Source organism: Delphinapterus leucas, chromosome 12 (assembly GCF_059928025.1).
Source record: "Delphinapterus leucas isolate spDelLeu-1000000601 "Yukka" chromosome 12, BTC_Dleu_Yukka2, whole genome shotgun sequence".
Classification (NCBI taxonomy): domain Eukaryota; kingdom Metazoa; phylum Chordata; class Mammalia; order Artiodactyla; family Monodontidae; genus Delphinapterus; species Delphinapterus leucas.
The window spans coordinates 53,867,138-53,886,808 of NC_143140.1; the positions used below are offsets into that span (position 1 = coordinate 53,867,138).

Genomic DNA, 19,671 nt, shown 5'->3' on the forward strand with positions numbered 1-19,671 from the left:
TAAGTGATACCATATAGTATTTGTCTTTGACTTACTTAGTATGATAATCTCTAGGTCCATCCATGGTGCTGCAAATGGCATTATTTAATTACTTTTTATGACTAGTGATATTCCATTATATATATGTTTATATACACACACCACATCTTCTTTATCCATTCATGTGTTGATGGACATTTAGGTTGCTTCCATGTCTTGGTTATTATAAACAGTGCTGCTATGAACATTGGGGTGCATGTGTCTTTTTGAACTAGTATTCTCGTCTTTTCAGGATGTATGCCCAGGACTGGGATTAGTGGATCATGTGGTAACTCTATTTTTAGTTTTTTCAGGAACCTCCGTACTCTTCTCCATAGTGGCTGTACCAATTTACATTCCCACCAACAATGTAGGAGGGTTCACTTTTCTCCACACTCTCTCCAGCATTTATTATTTGTAGACTTTATAATGATGGCCATTCTGACAGGTGTTAGGTGGTACCTCATTGTAGTTTTGATTTGTATTTCTCTAACAATTAGCTAAGTTGAGCATATTTGCATGTGCCTGTTGTCCATCTATATGTCTTCTTTGGAGAAATGTCTATTTAGGTCTTCTGCCCATTTTTTGACTGGACTGCTTTTTGTTTGTTTGTTTGTTTTCATATTGAGCTGTATAAGCTGTTTGTATATTTTGAAAATTAAACCCTTGTGGGTCACATCATTTGCAAATATTTTCTCCCATTCCGTAGGTTGTCTTTTCATTTTGTTGATGGTCTCCTTTGCTGTGCAAAAGCTTTTTAGTTTAAGTAGGTACCATCTGTTTATTTTTGCCTTTGTTTCCATTACTCTAAGAGATGGATCAAAAAAAATATCGCTGCGATTTATGTCAAAGAATGTTCTACACTATGTTTTCCTCTAGGAGTGGTCTTACGTTTAGGTCTTTAATCCATTTTGAGTTTATTTTTGTATACGGTGTTAGAGAATGTTCTAATTTCATTCTTTTACATGTAGCTGTCCAGTTTTCCGAGTACCACTTATTGAAGAGACTGTCTTTTCTCCATCGTATATTCCTGCCTCCTTTGTCATAGATTAATTGACCATAAGTGTGTGGGTTTATTCCTGGGCTTTCTATCCTGTTCCATTAAACTATGTGTCTGTTTTTGTGCCAGTACCATACTGTTTTGATTACTGTAGCATTGTAGTATAGTCTGAAGTCAGGGAGTGTGATTCCTCCAGCTCCATACTTCTTTCTTAGGATTGTTTTGGCTATTCAGGGTCTTTGGTGTTTTAAAATTTTAAACATACAAATTTAAAAATTTTTTGTTCCGGTTCTGTGAAAAATGCTACTGATAATTTGATAGGGATTGCACTGAATCTGTAGATTGCCCCCAGTTATCTTTTTAAAATGGTTTTGTAAGATTGGTTTTTCAAGTCATGGTCCAAATAAGATTCATGTGATTGTTGTGGTGTTTAAGTTTCCTTTAATCTAAAATAAACACTTTTTTTTTTTACACACACACACTGTATTTTATTTTTACAAGAGATAAATAAACTGACACCAAGCATTGTAAATGGATGACCACAACAAAAGCAACAATAATTGCAATTACCAAACACGAAACACACTCATACTATGTCATAATATTGACATTCAGTCCAGTAATCCTCCACTGTAACAGCTCCTTTACTTTGCAGTGAAAATTGATTTGTATATTTTTTGCCTCTGAGTCCTTGTGGGATTTTTTTTTTTATTCAAACAAAAAGTCACAAAAATTATAATCATCCTCATCAGTTCACTCAGTCCCATGTAATTAACTTTTTTTTCATCTTGATCTTTTGTTAGCACTTTTTTTTTTTTTAAGAAGATGTTGGGGGTAAGAGTTTAGTAATTTATTTATTTATTTTTGCTGTGTTAGATCTTTGTTTCTGTGCGAGGGCCTCCTCTAGCTGTGGCAAGTGGGGGCCACTCTTCATCGCAGTGTGCGGGCCTCTCACTATCACGGCCTCTTTTGTTGTGGAGCACAGGCTCCAGACACGCAGGCTCAGTAGTTGTGGCTCACGGGCCTAGTTGCTCTGTGGCATGTGGAATCCTCCCAGACCAGGGCTCGAACCCATGTCCCCTGCATTAGCAAGCAGATTCTCAACCACTGCGCCACCAGGGAAACCCCTGTTAGCACTTTTATGAATTCATCAGTTTTCCATTAGAGTTCTGAAAATGCTTATTCATTCAATTCAGCAGTATGGTCAGTTACCAGAAACCTGTACTTGTCAGAGTCTTTTCCATGAATTCCTTGAAGATGAAACCCTTTTATAGGAACATTTTTGCAAAAGCATCAGAGTAAACCCAGAACTGTCTGTAAATGACAAAAGACTTAAAAATGACCACAGTTAAAGATTTGATGAAAGTTCATAATAATGCAATTGACAAGGAAATTTAATTATTTCTGAGATATACATTTTAAAGTAATAACTAGAATTATGACTTATAACATTATACCAGATCATATGAGTTTTAGAAATTTCATGTAAGGTCTGAAACATTTATATTAACATATTCCCATACAAATAACCCAAAGAAAGTTTAGTATTAGTTGTTCTTTTGTTTGTTTGTTTTTTTATACTGCAGGTTCTTATTAGTCATCAGTTTTATACACATCAGTGTATACGTGTCAATCCCAATCACCCAATTCAGCACACCACCATCCCCACCCCACCATGGTTTTTCCCCCTTGGTGTCCATACGTTTGTTCTCTACATCTGTTTCTCAACTTCTGCCCTGCAAACCGGTTCATCTGTACCATTTTTCTAGGTTCCACATACATGTGTTAATATACGATATTTGTTTTCCTCTTTCTGACTTACTTCACTCTATGACAGTCTCTAGATCCATCCACGTGTCAACAAATGACTCAATTTCGTTCCTTTTTATGGCTGAGTAATATTCCATTGTATATATGTACCACAACTTCTTTATCCACTCGTCTGTTGATGGGCATTTAGGTTGCTTCCATGATCTGCCTGTTGTAAATAGTGCTTCAATGAACATTGGGGTGCATGTATCTTTTTGAATTATGGTTTTCTCTGGGTATATGCCCAGTAGTGGGATTGCTGGATCATATGGTAATTCTATTTTTAGTTAAAATAAACACTTTTTAAAACATTTCTTTATACAATTCGTTGTTGAAGAAACTGGGTCAGTTGCACCTAGAATATCACTTGGATTCAGCTAATGACTTCCTTGTGGTGTCAGTACACTTGTGTTTCTACCCCTTGTGTTTCCTGTAAACTGAAGTTAGACGTAAAGGCTTGATGAGATTCAGAGTCAATTATCAATTCAAATGTTTTGCTTTTTGGCAAGAGTGCTTCATATGTGTTGGTATGCAGAGCATATTTTATCCTAGCAGGAGACTTGTAATATCTGATTTTCTCACTTGTTGTCATGCTGAGATCCATTAATAAGTTTAGATGGTGACCTGCCTGATCCTTTCATTTTAAAGTTTTTCCTCTTGTAAAGCAACTATACTCCAATAAAAATTAATTTAAAAAAATAAAGTTCTTCCTCCACCTTCTACCCAAAGGTTTTCCATCTATTTGTGACCATTGCCAGATAAGCTACATCTTCTGTTCATTTTAATAGACAGATGTTGTGAAAGTATCTAAAAAGAGGTCTGGTAGGGCATCAGTGCAGGTGGTTTTCCAAAATTAAACACAAATACACTTGTGTTACAAAATCAAATAAAGAGGTGACAAAAGTGTTTTTAAAATCCTAGAACTAGATCATCTTGGAACTGTCATCTGGTATGTACCTCTGGTTGAGTAGCCTTAAGGAAAGTCATATACATCTTGTCTTCTCATCTGTAAACTGGGGCATATATTATGAACCTCCCCAGACACGACACCCTATGCTCTTTAGACAAATGTGAGAACTTGGTTAATGGATTTAGTACACAGAGATTTTAGAATAAAAGTGGCCTCCTTTATTTGTTGTCATTCCATGGTGATCTTTTTAATGCAAGCTTGTATAAATTCTTTAATTAAAAATAATTTAAGTAGAAGATCACAAAATCCAAATAGTATAAAAAGTATAAATTAGAAAAAGCCCCTTCATTTTCACCCCCTGCCAGGAAAACTTAACCAGGCTGACAGATTTTTTCAAAAATTTTTAATTAAATTTTTTATTCTGAGATAATCATAGATCACATGCAGTTGTAAGAAATAATACAGAGTGATGTTGTGTACCCTCACCTGGTTTCCCCTGTGATAGCATCTTGCAAAGCTATAGTATAATATTACAACCATGATATTGATGTTGATACATTACATACGGAACGTGGACTGGTAGATTTTTAAATAACTCTTGTCGTCTTTCTTGTCAGTGTTTCTTAATTAGAGTTGGGCTCTGAGTTAAGCTACAAAAGTGTTAGGATGAGGTCGTGGAAATAGTGCTTCTCTGTTGTTTTCAATTGCATGCATATGCCTTATTGAGTATATGATACCATAGGCATTTTCTCTCCCTAGGCATTTTCCATTTGCTCTTTGGCATATTTCTAGTTCTTTTTTTCCCTCAGCTTTATTGAGATATAATTGACATATGCCGTTGTGTAAGTTTAAGTCTACAGTGCATTGGTTTTATACATTTATGTATTTCAAAGTTATTTAACACTGTAGCATTTGCTAACACTGCAGTCACCTCACGTAATCACTGTTTCTTTTTTGTGGTGAGAACATCTAAGATCTACTCTCCTAACAACTTCCAATTATATACTATAATATTGTTAACTATATCTAGTCCTTTGAAGTCATCAAAACTGTGGAAAGACAGGAGGTTGAAAATTCCTGATGTCATTAGTGCCCAGGGAATAAGTTTATTATATTAGTGCTTGCCACAGCAGACTCCGCAAGTAGTCTTCCATGGGCTGGAGTGAAACTGCAACTTCTGATGACAGCTTGCTTTGTAATAAATTAGGACTCAGCCGTTCCTTTCAGGTTTTTTGGCAGAAGAAAGACCTAGTTTCATTCTGATAGTTAACGGAGAAGGAAAGCTTCTCCACATCTGAGCCACACTCCCCCATGTAAAGTAAGGATGGGAGTGTTGAAGACTTAAACCTGCTCAACATTCTGCCAGTGTCGCTGGGTGAGATGAGTTTCCTCTTGGGCGTTAGAGTAGAAGGCATTGAAAAGAAGCATAATTACAGGCTTGAATAAAAGTGACACCCTGGAATTTTCCTTTGTCATGACATGTCGCTTAAAACTTCGAATACAGTAATCATGTGTGGGCCGATTCACCTGTAACTGAGCCTCATTTTATGTCTAGGGATGTTTTCTAGGAAAAGACTTCACTTTCTTTTCTCTTATAAAAGCAGAATTTCGTAGTACTAAGAAACGAGACATTTAAAGGTTTCACAGGTGATACCTTGGTGGCTTAGAGGGGGTTAGTTATGTGTATAATCATATGCGTAGTTGTACACTAGTTACCCTAGTGTTGTTTCATCAGGGTGCTCCAAGTCACTGCCTCCTAAGGTGGGCAAGTCTTAGAAACGAGTTACAGGACCTTGTGGGGAGCTAGGGCGTTTGTCTCCTTTAAAGGGGCAGCCACCGCCTTCAGCCCTGTGAGAACACCTGCGGTATGATTGCCCTGTCTTCCAGTTTCCCAGAGAAATTGTCAATTGGATTTTTTTTTTTTTTAACAAAAGCCTTTAAGAGCAGGTAAATCATTCTAAATTTAAATCAAAACCCCTACGTGCTTCTGCACCGTATGCTTTACTCTAGTATAATTTTCATTTAATTCTCAACAATTTGGTACTTACTGCCAGAGAGCCCAAGGAATATAGCTATCACCTCAAACTTAAGAACCAAACTTACAACCTTTGTCCCCAAACCTGCTTGCCCTCTGGGCTTCCCTTTCTGTCATATTAGCCTCAGTGTTCCCATCATTTCTGGACTCAACGCCTCAACTTTTTTTAACTTTTTTTCTCCTCTCGTCTTTCCCACTATAATTAAGCGAAACGCGAGCCTGTTGATTTTTTTCTTGTGAACTCCCCCTGTTTCTCCCTTTCCATTCCAGCCACCCCGTTCCTAGCCCTCCTACTGCCCTTCTGAGGCAGATTCTCCTGCATCCTAGTTCCTGTATCAAAACTTTTTCTAATACCTCTTTCATTATCTCCCTTCTCAAAAACCTCTGTGGACCCCTATTGCCTACTGTATAAATTCCACAACTTCTGCCTGGACCTCCAGGTTTCAGAGTAGTTTTATCTTAGCTGTCTATCTCCATTTTCCTCTGGTACTAACTCATTGCTCCTATAGGTCAACTCCCCCAGTGCAACCTCCCTGCTTGGAATCTTGTGAGAGTTTCTGCATAATGGGTGGGTCCTTGCCTGGAGCTTGACGGCTGATTTGGGATAGATTCTGCAGTTTTCCCCAACCCCTTATTTTAACTAGGCCCCCATGTCATTTGGGCTGCAAGCCTCAGGGCAAGAAGGAGGTAGAATAAAGGAAGACCCCAGATGAATCCTCTAGCAGGGACTAGCCTGGAGAAGGAAGAAGGCTGCCTTGGGCTTCAGATTCCCAGGATGCCCAAGTTGGGGCTTGTCCATAGGAGGCTTTGGGATGCCTTCTGTTACCACCTCAGAGAGTTCCTTCTCCAACAGACTTCTGCTTTCTCTCCCTCCGGTGAAGGGCAAAAATTCTGGCTTTGTTTCTTTGAAGCCGTAGTAACCACAGGCATTTTGCACTTCGGACTTTGCATGCAATGTTTGCAGCCCACCCAGTTGTGCATGCTGTTAGATGTTTGGGTGATTAACCTGGTCACTTTAATATACTGGAATAACTTGTTGGTCAATTGATTAACTACCCTGTTCAGAAAGTCTTAAGAGAATTCCTTGTTTTAGTGAAGTAGTGAGAGTTCACTGAAATAGATTCTCTCTTGCCCTCTTTGGCCCTTTGTTTAAGCTCCTGCTATGCCAGGGGCACCTAGTGTTATAGTTATCTGAACATGGAACTCTCCCATTTCACTCTGAGTCCTGAGCAGCCATTGCTGCTTTTATGTGTCTCCAACAATGCCATGTCTGGCAGGTGGCAAGCACTCAATACAGTAGATCCTTGACGCTCATGATACATCTTGAGTCTATCAGGAACTTCCAAATCTGTGACTGTTACTAACTGAGATGTGCATGTCAGATGCTTGTTAGTCCCCAGTTGAATGACAGGCTCTTAAACAAAGTCCTCTCAGCATAAGCCTCAGAATCTACCAGGAGCATTTTGCATACATGATCCCATTTAATCAGGACAGTAACCCCTGAAATGAGTAGTAGTATTTTCTCGGTTGCAAATTATTTCATGGCACTGGCTTGCTAGTAGACAAAACCACAAATGGCATATCTGCGAATGCCAAGGGCCCACTGTGCAAGTGTGGATGGGTAGATACCTGGATAGATGATTAGAAAAAGTAATTAGACTAAATGATGTGTTTGCAAAGGGCTTACCATGCTAATACATGAAACATTTTGATCAACAGTGTTCAGAATATTAAACTGAGAAACAGGAGATGAAATAACCTGGAATAATAAATACGGTTTAATAATTCAATCCTTTTTTTTCTTTTTTTTTAGCTTTTCCCTCTCTCTCCATAGAAAGAGTAGAATACCTAAGATGAAGATTATACTGGACGTTTTCAGTCCTCAGTAAAAATTTCGCTTACTTTTTTAATGTTTTAATTTTTTTTAAGAAGATGTTGGGGGTAGGAGTTTATTAATTAATTAATTTTTTTTTGCTGTGTTGCGTGTTCATTTCTGTGCAAGGGCTTTCTCTAGTTGCGGCAAGCGGGGGCCACTCTTCATCGCGGTGTGCGGGCCTCTCACTATCGCGGCCTCTCTTGTTGCGGAGCACAGGCTCCAGAGGCTCAGGCTCAGTAGTTGTGGCCCACGGGCCCAGTCGCTACGCGGCATGTGGGATCCTCCCAGACCAGGGCTCGAACCCACGTCCCCTGCATTAGCAGGCAGACTCCCAACCACTGCGTCACCAGGGAAGCCCTCACTTACTTTTTGTATTCTTTTTTTCTTTAACAGGTGATGGCTGTGGGCACATAGTGACCTACAAGGACAGTGGCACCATGACATCTAAGAATTATCCAGGGACTTACCCCAATCACACTATTTGTGAAAAGACGATCACAGTTCCGAAGGGGAAGAGATTGATTCTGAGGTTGGGAGATTTGGATATTGAATCCCAGACCTGTGCTTCTGACTACCTTCTGTTCACTAGCTCTTCAGATCAATATGGTAAGAAAAGATATCTAGGTTTCACTGAGCATGGGAAAATTTGAGATGCAGGGAGGAGGCACGTGGCACGCTCATCAGTGTTACAGCCTGGGAAGATCAGAAGAGGAACTTGCTCCTTGTAGACTCTCAGGGTAGCTCACATGGATACACTTGTTTCATAAGCTGCACAAAAGACATCTGAGGAGATAGTAGCCTTGCGTGGGTCTCAGGAGCTTAGTTAGTTTATATCTTGTCGGGAAGACAATTGGAGATATATAGCATTTGGCTAAAACACCTACAGTTCATTCATTCGTGTGACAGATGTTTATTGAACAGTGGTCATGTGTTCAAGTGCTCTGTGGAGTACTGGGTGGGATACAGCAGTGAAAAAACAAAGGTTCCTCCTTTCATTGTGCTTACCCTGGTAGAGGGGCGGGTGGAAAACAAACAAACAAATACATCTATAATATGAGAGGCAGTGAGAAAGAAAGATAAGGAATAAGAAAAAGGAGTCATCCTAAGGTGATACCAAGTCTGATTCTGAGTGTGTTTGTGTTCAAGTGGGATGGTCAGGAAGGCTTCTCCAATAAGAAGACATTTGAGCAGAGACCCAAATGGAGTGAGTGAAGGGACTGTACACATATGTCTGGGGTCAGTTTTCTGGGTAGGGGAAGGGCAAGTGCAAAGGACAGTTTTCAGAGTAACCTTCTGAAATTAAGCTTTTTGTGGTTTGGGGTGTGCTGTTAGCACACTGGTGTCTGAAATCACCATTAGCACTGACCCTACAGTCCTTAGCCCAAGGAGACAACTTGGGTTTCGTGGATTAGAAAACAAAGACAGAACTTACGTACAGATTCTTCTGAGATTAGAGATTTTTTGAAATTCTCTCTGTGTTATAACTCCAAAAATGATACAGGTTTTAAGCAAAACCCTGTCCTCCTGCTAGCTCTATAGGTAATTTCTCTCAAACACACAGCTTTCAAGGCTGTCTTTACCTTTGCATCCAGAGCTTCCTCACTCCTCCCAGGGTGGAAGCCCAGACCAGTCCCAAGACTGTTCAGAGGTCTAAACCTATCTAGCCCCCATGGAGGAGAAAGCTTAAGATTTATTTTTTTTATCCCTGGGAATATTATCTGTATTTTAATGTTGGTTGAATTACTCTGACAGAGTAAAGATGGTTGATTTCATATAATTAGTTGCAACTTTTTAACTCCAGTTTGACTCAAATGGGAAAAATGAGAATTCCGGGGATGCTTATGGCCCTTGGGAACACTTACTGTTCTGTTAGCTCTGGTAATCGAATGTGTGGTAATTCATGGAGCCGCTCTTCAGGGAATCCTTCATTGACCAGGAAATTTCCTTCAGATTCAGAGGGAATTGAGTGTCAGAGCTCCTGTGTAAAATGCGAGGGAAAGTGCTGCAGGGCCATAAACGGCTTTTCCACACTAGTCTCTGTGGGGAAGCATCTCCTTTTCCAGAAGATGAGCAGTTAATTCCATCTGCTGACAGAGCAGCAGCTAATCACCTCTGTTGCTCTGGGTCTCTCTCAGCTTGGGGGCTGAGGTGAGAACTAGAAAGGGGAGCAAATCGTCCTGAAACAGGATAGGAGAATTGGCTTTCCCACACCAAGGCGTCTACTCCATTGTCTTTGTTGTATATTCGCAAATACACAAAAAGGAGGAAAAGCCTGGGATTAACTACATTTTAGGAGCTGGGTTACAAGGTGATCTTGGTTGGCCTCAGGGCACTCTAGTCCACATTTCCAGCTTCTTGAATTTTCAAGATTTAGACTCTTCACTAGGAAGTGAGTAATGAATTGCAATTCATTTCAATAAAGCCCAGTAAATTCGTTTTTCTCTTTAAATTTTTTCCTACATAGTTATGTTTGTCTTTTAAAAACAGAATATATACTCATTATAGAAATAAGCATACTCATTGTATGTCAGACACATGCTTGGCCTCACGTAGATTTTCTGGAATCCTTACATCCACCCTGCAAGGTAAATATTATTAACTCCTTTTTACAAACAGGGAAACTAAGGTACGGCGACTATTTTATTTTATTCTATTTTAGGAACATGCTGAAGATCACAAAGCTAGTTAAGGGCTGAAAGGAAAATTTATATCTATGTCTTTGTGGCTCTAAAACATCTGTTTCCAGATGTCTGTTCCTCTCCCAGTACCAACACCCAAAGAAAAACTCAGTGCATTATCACCCTTCCCAGGAGGACCAGCCCAGTATTACATCATACAGCAATTTTGCCTAAAACACAGGTGTAGTTAATACTTTGGGTTGGGGATGTTCTTAAGATAAAATATTTAACGATGCTCAGAAGTTCTTTCTTTTGAGGCTACGTAAAAGATTCCCTGATCAGTCATGTTAAGGCAAATCCAGCAGACAAGAATAACAGAAATTAGCAATAAAAGGAATGCGTGGAAAGGAAATTAGAATACTTCAATCCTATAAGCATATTTAAAAAGAAGTACATTCTAAATTTTCTTGTAGTCAGAACTACAGATTTTCTTTGTTAGGAAAATCTTTATTACATATAGGCTGAAAAAGTTCTATCTCAACCTGAGTAAAATTAATGTGCCCTTAAAAAAAAAATTAAGTGGCTTAGGGCCAGGTATAGCAGGTGTACACATGCATATGTGTGGCTTAGGGCCAGGTATAGCAGGTGTACACATGCATATGTGTGTATGCTGCATATATATATTTGTGTCTTTTGTAGTTTTGAAGAGCATTCTGGGAGGAGCCACTTATTCATATATGTATACTTACAATATTTAATCCAGTGACTTGAATGTAGTAGATACTCCATGGATAAATGGTTTTAAAAGTGAATTGGCAAATTCAGTGGCGAGGAACCAGTTCAGTAAAACATGTAATACCTGCAATCTTAAGCAGCTCCTTGGTGAAAAGACTGTTAACATAGAAAGCTGATTAGGATATAGTGTTAGGTAAAATATGAACACACAGTAATGTCCTAATACTAGAAAAAGGCCTCTGAATAAAGTAAGACAGAACATAATTGTAGCAAAATGTTAGAAGGAGGACTTTAAAAGGTTCAACTCTGGGTATTGTTATATTTTCTCTCTACTCTCTATTTTTTTCTCTAATAAACATACATTTCTTAAAAAAGTAGATTTTCTTTGCCCAAGAACACTAACTTTAGACCTGTATTTTAATTTAGTTAAAACAGTCCCCTGGTCAGTTTGAACCTCCTGGAGGAGTGTATCATCTGCAGAGGAGAGAGAGAAGGAAGAGGGGGAGGAGTGCTTTGTTGGCCTGTGCAAGCTCAGGAGTGTCCCTTCCTTTGGGACTGTTGCCCAGCTCCCTGGAGTGGGGAAGGCCCCTCTGCAGCCAGTGTGGCCACAGGACTGTGGAGGGAGGGTCTCAGGGATCCAAAGCGCTGTTGCCTGGGCCGGCAGTCGAGGGAAGTGCCCACTGCAGTTCCCCCCGCGGGGAACATATGTTCTAGAATACCTCCTGCAATTCCAGTATACAGGGCTCTAAAGGTTACATGTATGGCTGAAAGAGCTGAATAGTTTTGGTTTATCCAGCTCAGTTTTTTTCAATTAATGGCTAAAACCCGTTGCCAAGAGATTTTAAGACTCAACACTGTCAGACTTTTGAATGTGGAGTTAATGTTTGGAAAAAGAATAATGTTTTCTGGCATCCCTGTTTATAAGCTCTGCCAAGAGTGGACATAGTTGCAATGTGATTGCATTAACCATTGTGGATATGCTGAAGTTATATAGTTTTAATCCTTATGCAGTTCATTTGTAATGGTTCACCCCCCATGCCGATTTTGTTTTAAATGTTTGGTTCATATACTTCGGGTGCTTTCATTCGTGGTAGCAAAACGTTTAATACTATAAACAAGTGTGACCCACAGCTTTCACAGTGATCAAGCAAAATTTGCACCTGATCTCACTGATTGTTAAGAGACCTGATACAAATAAGATGGGGTTATTATTCTTCTGTTTGTCATATATTATAATGAGGGCTGATATTTCAGATTCAAACATCAGTTAAAAGAATGTACTTACATATCTATGGCTGAGTTAAGACACTGATTCTCCCTTTTAAAATACTCTTGAAACAGCCAGGATGCAGCAAAGTTGATAAACTAGATCAACCTCACTTTAGAATATATGTTGTTTAAGAACAAAATAAGATTGTAAAGTTACTTTTAAACATAAACTTTTAAATGTATAAAAATTTTGGGCTGTAAACATATATACTGACTTTTAAGATCATGTGTACTAATATCCTGGCCAAAAAAAATGTTTAAGAAGTATCATACTTTGATTAGTAGAGATTGTTTTCACTATAACTAAGGGTATTCTGCATTTTTGTTTAAGAGACCAAAGTAACAGAGCCTCCCTTCAAAAGAAACACTAATGTCCCTTTTCTGGTCTAGAATCCAATCGGGATCGTGAAGCACTTAGCTGTTGTATAGTACAGTTCAGATTGCTGCTTTGGTACTGATTCTCAATCTCCTCCCTTTTATATTTGTGATGTAAAATAATAAGAGGTTAGTTATAAAATATTAAAATATCTTGAACTTGGGGGAAGAGTAGGTTTCTGTCACGACTGCTTGTGGGGATCCCAGAGAAACAGTCATTTCTGTTTCCTGATATTTCAAGAAGATTGACTAGGTCCCAGTTTTCCATGAAAGTTGATCTTCCCCCAGTGGGCAGAGTTTAGGGCTATTCCTAACCTGCTGGAGGAATCTTGGTGGGAGCCAGATACTGGTTCCTCGGGATCTCAGAGGACCTTGTTCTCACGTAGTTTCAGAGACTTCCCCGCCTAGGTCACTGTGGATCAATAACACCAGGCTGGCCTTCAGCATGGATTGAGATGAGCACTTCTGTTTCTATGCAGAGTCTTCAATTGGGCTTAAGAGTGCAGACTCTGGAATTAAACTGCCTGGCTCCAAATTCCTGCCTTACTACTCATTTTTTAATTACACGACCTTGAGCAAATTACTTAACTTTCTGTATCTCCGTATCCCCATCTTTAAAATGGGCAAAATGATAGTATCCGCCACATATGGGTGATTGAGGCACATGTATATGTAACTTACAAGAATGATGTCTGGCACATAACAAGCATTCAGTAAATGTTAGCCACCATCATCACTCCCTCCCTACTCCCCTTCCTCCTCTTGCCCTTCCCCCCTTTCCACCCCCTCTTCCTCCCCAATGGCCTTGCACACAGTTTATTCCTTGTCTAAGATGTCTGAGAGCATAGAACACATCGGTCCCTCTCAATACCCCGAGCACGCTCCTTCCACCCAGCAGAGGCTGAGCTGCGGCAGCACACCCCACCCTACCCATCCTGGTGCGTTCCTGGTGACCTAAAGTTACCCAAATCAGTCCAAGCCTGTGGCAGGGGTTCCCTGAGCCAGAAAGAGCTTCGTGGACAGATTTTCTCCATCCAGCTTCATGAGATGAGCCGAGAACCCATGTTCCCTAAGCCCATGGTGCATTCAGTTTGGCTTTTTATTTTCACTGCCACCACCAGTCCACATCTTTGTATCTATTTCTTATAGAAAGAGCTTCCTGATTTTCCCCTCTCTCCTTTCACCAGTCTCCATTCCCTCCAGACCATCTAAGATTATCTTGTTAAATATTGTTGTAATAATTTCTTTCTTTCCTTATTTCAAAAATTGTTAATTGTGTCCCACTGTCCATAGACACTTGTTAGCATGGTTCAAGGCTCGCTCACGCACTCTTCCCACCCACATTTCCAGCCACATCTTTTTAAAAAATTAATTAATTTTTGGCTGCGTTGAGTCTTCGTTGGTGCGCGTGGGCTTTCTCTCGTGCGGCGACCAGGGGTACTCTTTGTTGCAGTGCATGGACTTCTTGTTGCGGTGGCTTCTCTTGTTGCAGAGCACAGGCTCTAGGCTTGCGGGCTAAGTAGTGGTGGCTTGCGGGCTCTAGAGCACAGACTCAGTAGTTGTGGTGCACGGACTTAGTTGCTCTGTGGCATGTGGGGTCTTCCTGGACCAGGGCTCGAACCCATGTCCCCTGCATTAGCAGGCGGATTCTTAACCACTGCACCCCCAGGGAAGTCCTCCAGCCACATCTCTGAGTCTCCGCATCTCCTATGCCTTTTCCTAAACACATCACACAGTTTCATGTTCGGTACATTTGATGATGTTATTTCTTCCATGTGTTATTTCTTCCTCTATTTCTTCCCCTGCTTTTCTGCCCCTTCTAACACACACACACACACACACACACACACACACACACACACACACACACACACACACACACACACACACACACACACACACACCAAATCCAATGCCCCTTACCCTAGAACCTCCTCTGATGTCCAGCAGCTCCAGTTGGTCCCTCGTCTGGACTCATGTTGCTTTTCTAAGCCGTCAGTGCAGCACCAATCTCAGGTTGAGATCATTATTTTAGCTTCTCTACCGGATAGGGGGTCTCCTGAGGAAGGAATTGCATTTCATTCATCCTTCGCTTATCCTCTGTTGCTTAGCGTAGTCTTACACTGGCAGATGCTCAGTCAGCGTTTAACGAGTCTGACTGCATGCAGCTTGATCTTGGCAAACTTTATATATTTAAAAATCTATAAGCTTATAAATTTGAGTGTCTTTTTTCACACTGTAGGAAGATTTACAGTAAGATTCCTCTATCGGGCTTCCCTGGTGGCGCAGTGGTTGAGAGTCCGCCTACCGATGCAGGGCACACGGGTTCGTGCCCCGGTCTGGGAAGATCCCACATGCCGCGGAGCAGCTGGGCCCGTGAGCCATGGCCGCTGAGCCTGCGCGTCCGGAACCTGTGCTCCACAACGGGAGAGGCCACAACAGTGAGAGGCCCGCGTACCGCAAAAAAAAAAAAAAAAAAAAAGATTCCTCTATCAATAAATATCCCCTCCTCATTTAAAGAAAGACTTGATTTACCTAAAATTTTTGGACTCTACTTATCATGTAGAAAAGACCATGAAACAGTAAAGACGGTGTCTGCAGTGGAGCGTTCATCTGTGCCGTACACTGTCCTTTGGTGCTCCAGAGTTACTCACTTAACCCTCGTAATAGCCCTGTAAGAGGGGGCCTATTATTAGCCCCCACACATAAGGAAACTGAAGCTCAAAGAGGTCAAGTAACTTGCTTACAATCACTTAACTAGATCTGGGATTCAAATCTGGGCATTTGACTCCAGGGATCCCACTTTTAAGCACCGTGCCATTCCCATTCAGGGTGACAAAAGCCATCTGATCCTGTGGCTTGTGCAGAAGAAGTGAGCTGTAGTTCTTGTTCGTTATTTGCTGAATGATGAATAAGAAATGAAGACCTCTGCAGGCCTTCCCCTAGGGGTCTGAGAACCAAATGGAGTTCTGAGAAGTCACTCACGCACAGACTGCTAGTATGAATTCAAGGTTTAAAAAAATGCATTAGTCAAAAAATTAAGGGAGACATCATGGTCAGTGAACCTAATTGTAGTCAGTTAAATTAGCTGTGTTGTGCTAAATGATTTGCACTATAGAAAAGCCAGGAAGTTCCAGAATTGTTCTCTTACACTTCCTGTACTTCCACCTCCACCCCCAGTATTTTTTTAACCATTGTCAGTGACTTAGAAGTACAACGATATGAAGTCAACCGTTAATATTTATATTACACCAGGAACAAGAGAAATGGGAAAAGTAGGAAATAATACTAAGTGTTTTGACTCATAATTGCAACAAGATTTCTGTGATAATAGTTTAGAATGATACTTATTGCAATATGCAATTATGCCTTGCCTGTTGATTTTTTAAAAAAATTCCAAATAGAGAAAAATGCAAGATTGGCAGCCTCTATTTTATACATGGTTTATGTCTCACAGCCATATTATGGAGAATGCAAAATTCTTAGGACTTTTAATGATAAAGCAAAAGCCTTTGAAGAAGCTTATGGAAAGTTGTTTTGGGCCTCAACCACCTCAGAGGTGCGTTCTCTATGACTGAGGCTACTTTGGTGGAAAATGCTTGAGAAGGACTGATTTTTGTTTGTTTTGCTTTGTTTTGCCTTTTATGCCAAGGTAGAATACAGAAGAATTGTAAACTTATAAAAAAGGTTATATCAGCCAGAAAGTTCCATGCTAGATGTCTCATTAACATAACCATAATCGTCAAGGAGAGGAAGTATTGGCCTCCACCTCCTCCTCTTCCTCAAACACTTTCCCAGAGATGCACTGTGATTCATTTCAGCCAATTGCCATCTTTTGTTGGGAGAGAAGTAACGGCCTAGGTGGGTTCTGCTGTGAAAGTGCTTCTTGACCTGAGTCCCTAGCCCCAAGTAAAGCTGCACCTTTGTCTAGGAATCCTCCTGGTTCATTTATCATCTGTCACTGATTTTTGTCTGGGAACCAGAGACCAAAACTCTCCAGGGATACCACTTACATTCTTACGTGACTATGGTTTTAATGACACAGTCCAGGAATATCCCTTTTTTATGCTAATTTCCCTCCTTTTCAAAGAAAATGGCCCTGAAAATTCTGTAATTTTGTACAGTGACCTATTGCAATTAGCAGGCAAGGACAAACCCTGCCATCTGACTGCATAGAAAAAGAAATAACAAAAGGAAAATGGACACAAGTCCAGTGGCGTTTGCAGCTTCGACATTCCTGGAGACTGTTTTATCAGCACGCCTCTGCACCCAGATCTGGGCTGTGCCAGGTACCACTTCCCTGGCAGCTGGCTGATGGTGTGCCGAGTGGTTGGCTCTGCCAGTGGCTCTCCCAGGGAGCATCACTTCATCTCATTGGCATGTTCTTATCTGTCATGAGAAATTAAATGTGTGTTTAAGATGGTGCTCGTAAGGCTAATGAAGGTTTTTAGGAGTTTTTTGTTGTTGTTCAATTTGATTTATGACAGATCTGTCAAGACTTAAGTTTTTTGTTTGCTCTCAGTTTTTCACCCCTGGTTATGGAGAGGGATGGGTCTCTTTGATTTCCTTTAACAGCATGCATACCATTTTTTAAACACATCTTTTTCACAGATGAAACAATAACTTACTGTTGTCAGCTTCGAGATCAAAAGCATAGACCCATCTGTAATGACTTGGAACAGTTACTAAACAAAATATTACCTTGTAATGTTTGGAGACTTAGGCAGACAGGCCATGGAGAATGCAGCAGGAGGATAAATTGCTGCACAGATTGTCAGATTGCCAGAGAATCCAGAGGACTGGCTCCAGGCAGCCAGTTCATTCTTCCTTGTAGGACAGTTTGCTTTTATTCACACGTGGGAAGATAAAGGGTTTCCCTTCTCAGCTGCTCATGGAACAGGGGATGTGTTGAGAGGAACTGGCCTACTGTGCTCAAAGCAGGCAGCTCCTAGGGTTCCTGGCCCTTTATTCCTTTTGTCCAAGGAATCAGTCCATTGTCTGCTAGCTCTTGGTCTCATGTCTGGTGCCAAATGCCACATGCTATTCCATTTGGTGTCATTGATGGCTTTTCCCACAATCCAGGGTGACTCACTGCATTCCACAAAAGGTAGAGGATTTATTTTTTTGATTTTTCTGCCTACTTGATGAACTGCCTTTTTGCTGTCTCCCAATCTGGTGGGAATTTGAGACTACAAAGGTGGAACCTGCTTCCCAGACAAGGATAGAGGTGAGGAGGGAAGGTCATTGTTAGACAGCAAGTCCAAGTTCTGTGAAACACAGCACTGCCAGTTGTGAAGCAAACCTCTATGCAGACTGTGAGTCTTACTTTTAGGTCTGCTAGAGGTCTTCAGAACCACTCAAGAAGGTTTGGGGTTCAGTCTGACTGTGAATTGAAACAGGTTTACCAATCTAGGAACACTGCACAGGATGGCAAATATAACCATGGTCAAAGCTAGAAGTCACCTCTGAGCTCTTATTTGGGTTTCCAATGGCATTGTGCATGTTCAAATACAGGTGTAGATCCTTTTGAAAAATTGGGACAGAGTACTAACAGTAAATATATCTTTGGGGCAGGTGTGGGTGGTGAAAGGCTTTCATAAGAAAAGATATCATCCTCCAGGGAGTCTGCTGAAAACTGAGAGCATTGCTTAGGACAGACTCCTTTCATGGTTTCCCATTAATTATTTTTCCCTCTCACATTTTTCTATTTTCATCTCTTTTTCCCTTTTAATTCTAGGAATGCAGTTATTAACTTCTAATCTGTGAAAAGGAATCTTTATCTGTCAGACCTTCAGACAGGCAATAATTTGGGTGTTTTGCCAAAGGTGATACCGCAGCCAACCCTCAGCTTCAGTTCCCCACCCTGGGCTACAGCTGCCTCCTGCTGTTGTGACGGCTGTGCCCTGATGAACCTGTCAAATAACTTTTAATGATGGCATTTGTATACACAGGGCATACCCTGTCCTTGCTAGGGTTTAGTTACGTTTTTGCAGCACATCAATGAAAATGTGAGAGGGATGGTGCCTGTGGGGTAACGGTGATAAAAGTGTGTGTGTGTTCCCATTTTCTTTCTTTGAACTTCTTCCAGAAATGTTTACCTACCATGCCTACCATGACTTTGGGAGGATGCAACCAAGTTAGAGTTTTACTATTTTTATGTGGTTTTGATCTAGGAAATTGTATGTATTGTACAACAACTTAGTGTAATGGCATACATTCTTATCTACTTGTGTAAAATATTTATAATTTTGCAACCTTTCCTTTCAACTGTTCCATAAAAATCTTTAAAAAAAATTCCAGTTATTCAACCACGAGAAAGAAGAGCATCCTGTCTTTTGCAGCAACATGGATGGACCTTGAGCACATTATGCTAAGTGAGATAAGCTAGGCAGAGAAAGACAAGTACTGTATGATCTCCACTTACATATGGAATCTAAAAAAGACAAGTTGGTAAAAACAAAGAATGAAATGGTGGTCATGAGGGGATGGAGAGTGGGAGAATAGGACACATGTTGTTTAAGGGTACAAACTTGCAACGAGTAACAAATAAGCCCTAGAGATTTAATGTACAGTATAGTGAATATAGACAACAATATTATAATCATCAAACAAGAGACTAGAAATTAATTATTCCAACCCCTAAGAAGAAATGATAATTATGTAATGTGATAGAGGTGCTAATTATCCCTACAATGACAGTCATATTAAAATATATAAATGTATCAAATTAACATGTTGTATACCTTACATTATAGTCTTATATGTCAAATATATTTCAACTAAAAAAATTTCAAACAAGTTCTCACTGATTATCAATTTACACTTTTCCTCACTGTTTTTGTTAGAACTCATTGGAATGCAAATAGAAGTTTAAGGAGAGATTGGTATGGTATCGTCATCATGATTTGGAGAAGAGTATATATGTTGTTATTTCTTCTTGGAAGAAATAAATATGATTAGAAAAATATTCCGATTTATTAATAGCAACAAGTTACTAGTTATTTCATCTTTGTTCTTAAGTTTGCA

At 40.2% G+C, this 19,671-nt stretch overlaps 1 protein-coding gene across 3 annotated transcripts in view; it reads left to right on the forward strand.

Annotated features, from left to right (window-relative positions):
• DCBLD1 (discoidin, CUB and LCCL domain containing 1) overlaps positions 1 to 19,671 on the forward strand; it is a 68,044-nt gene that overhangs the window by 14,581 nt on the left and 33,792 nt on the right. For 2 of the 3 annotated variants that reach the window (XM_022555083.3, XM_089921961.1), the window contains exon 2: positions 8,042 to 8,254. The exons of the other annotated variant lie outside the window; for it this stretch is intronic. In XM_022555083.3, the coding sequence (XP_022410791.1) occupies positions 8,042 to 8,254 (213 nt within the window). The remainder of the gene's footprint in view (positions 1 to 8,041; positions 8,255 to 19,671) is intronic. 3 annotated transcript variants of the gene reach the window in all.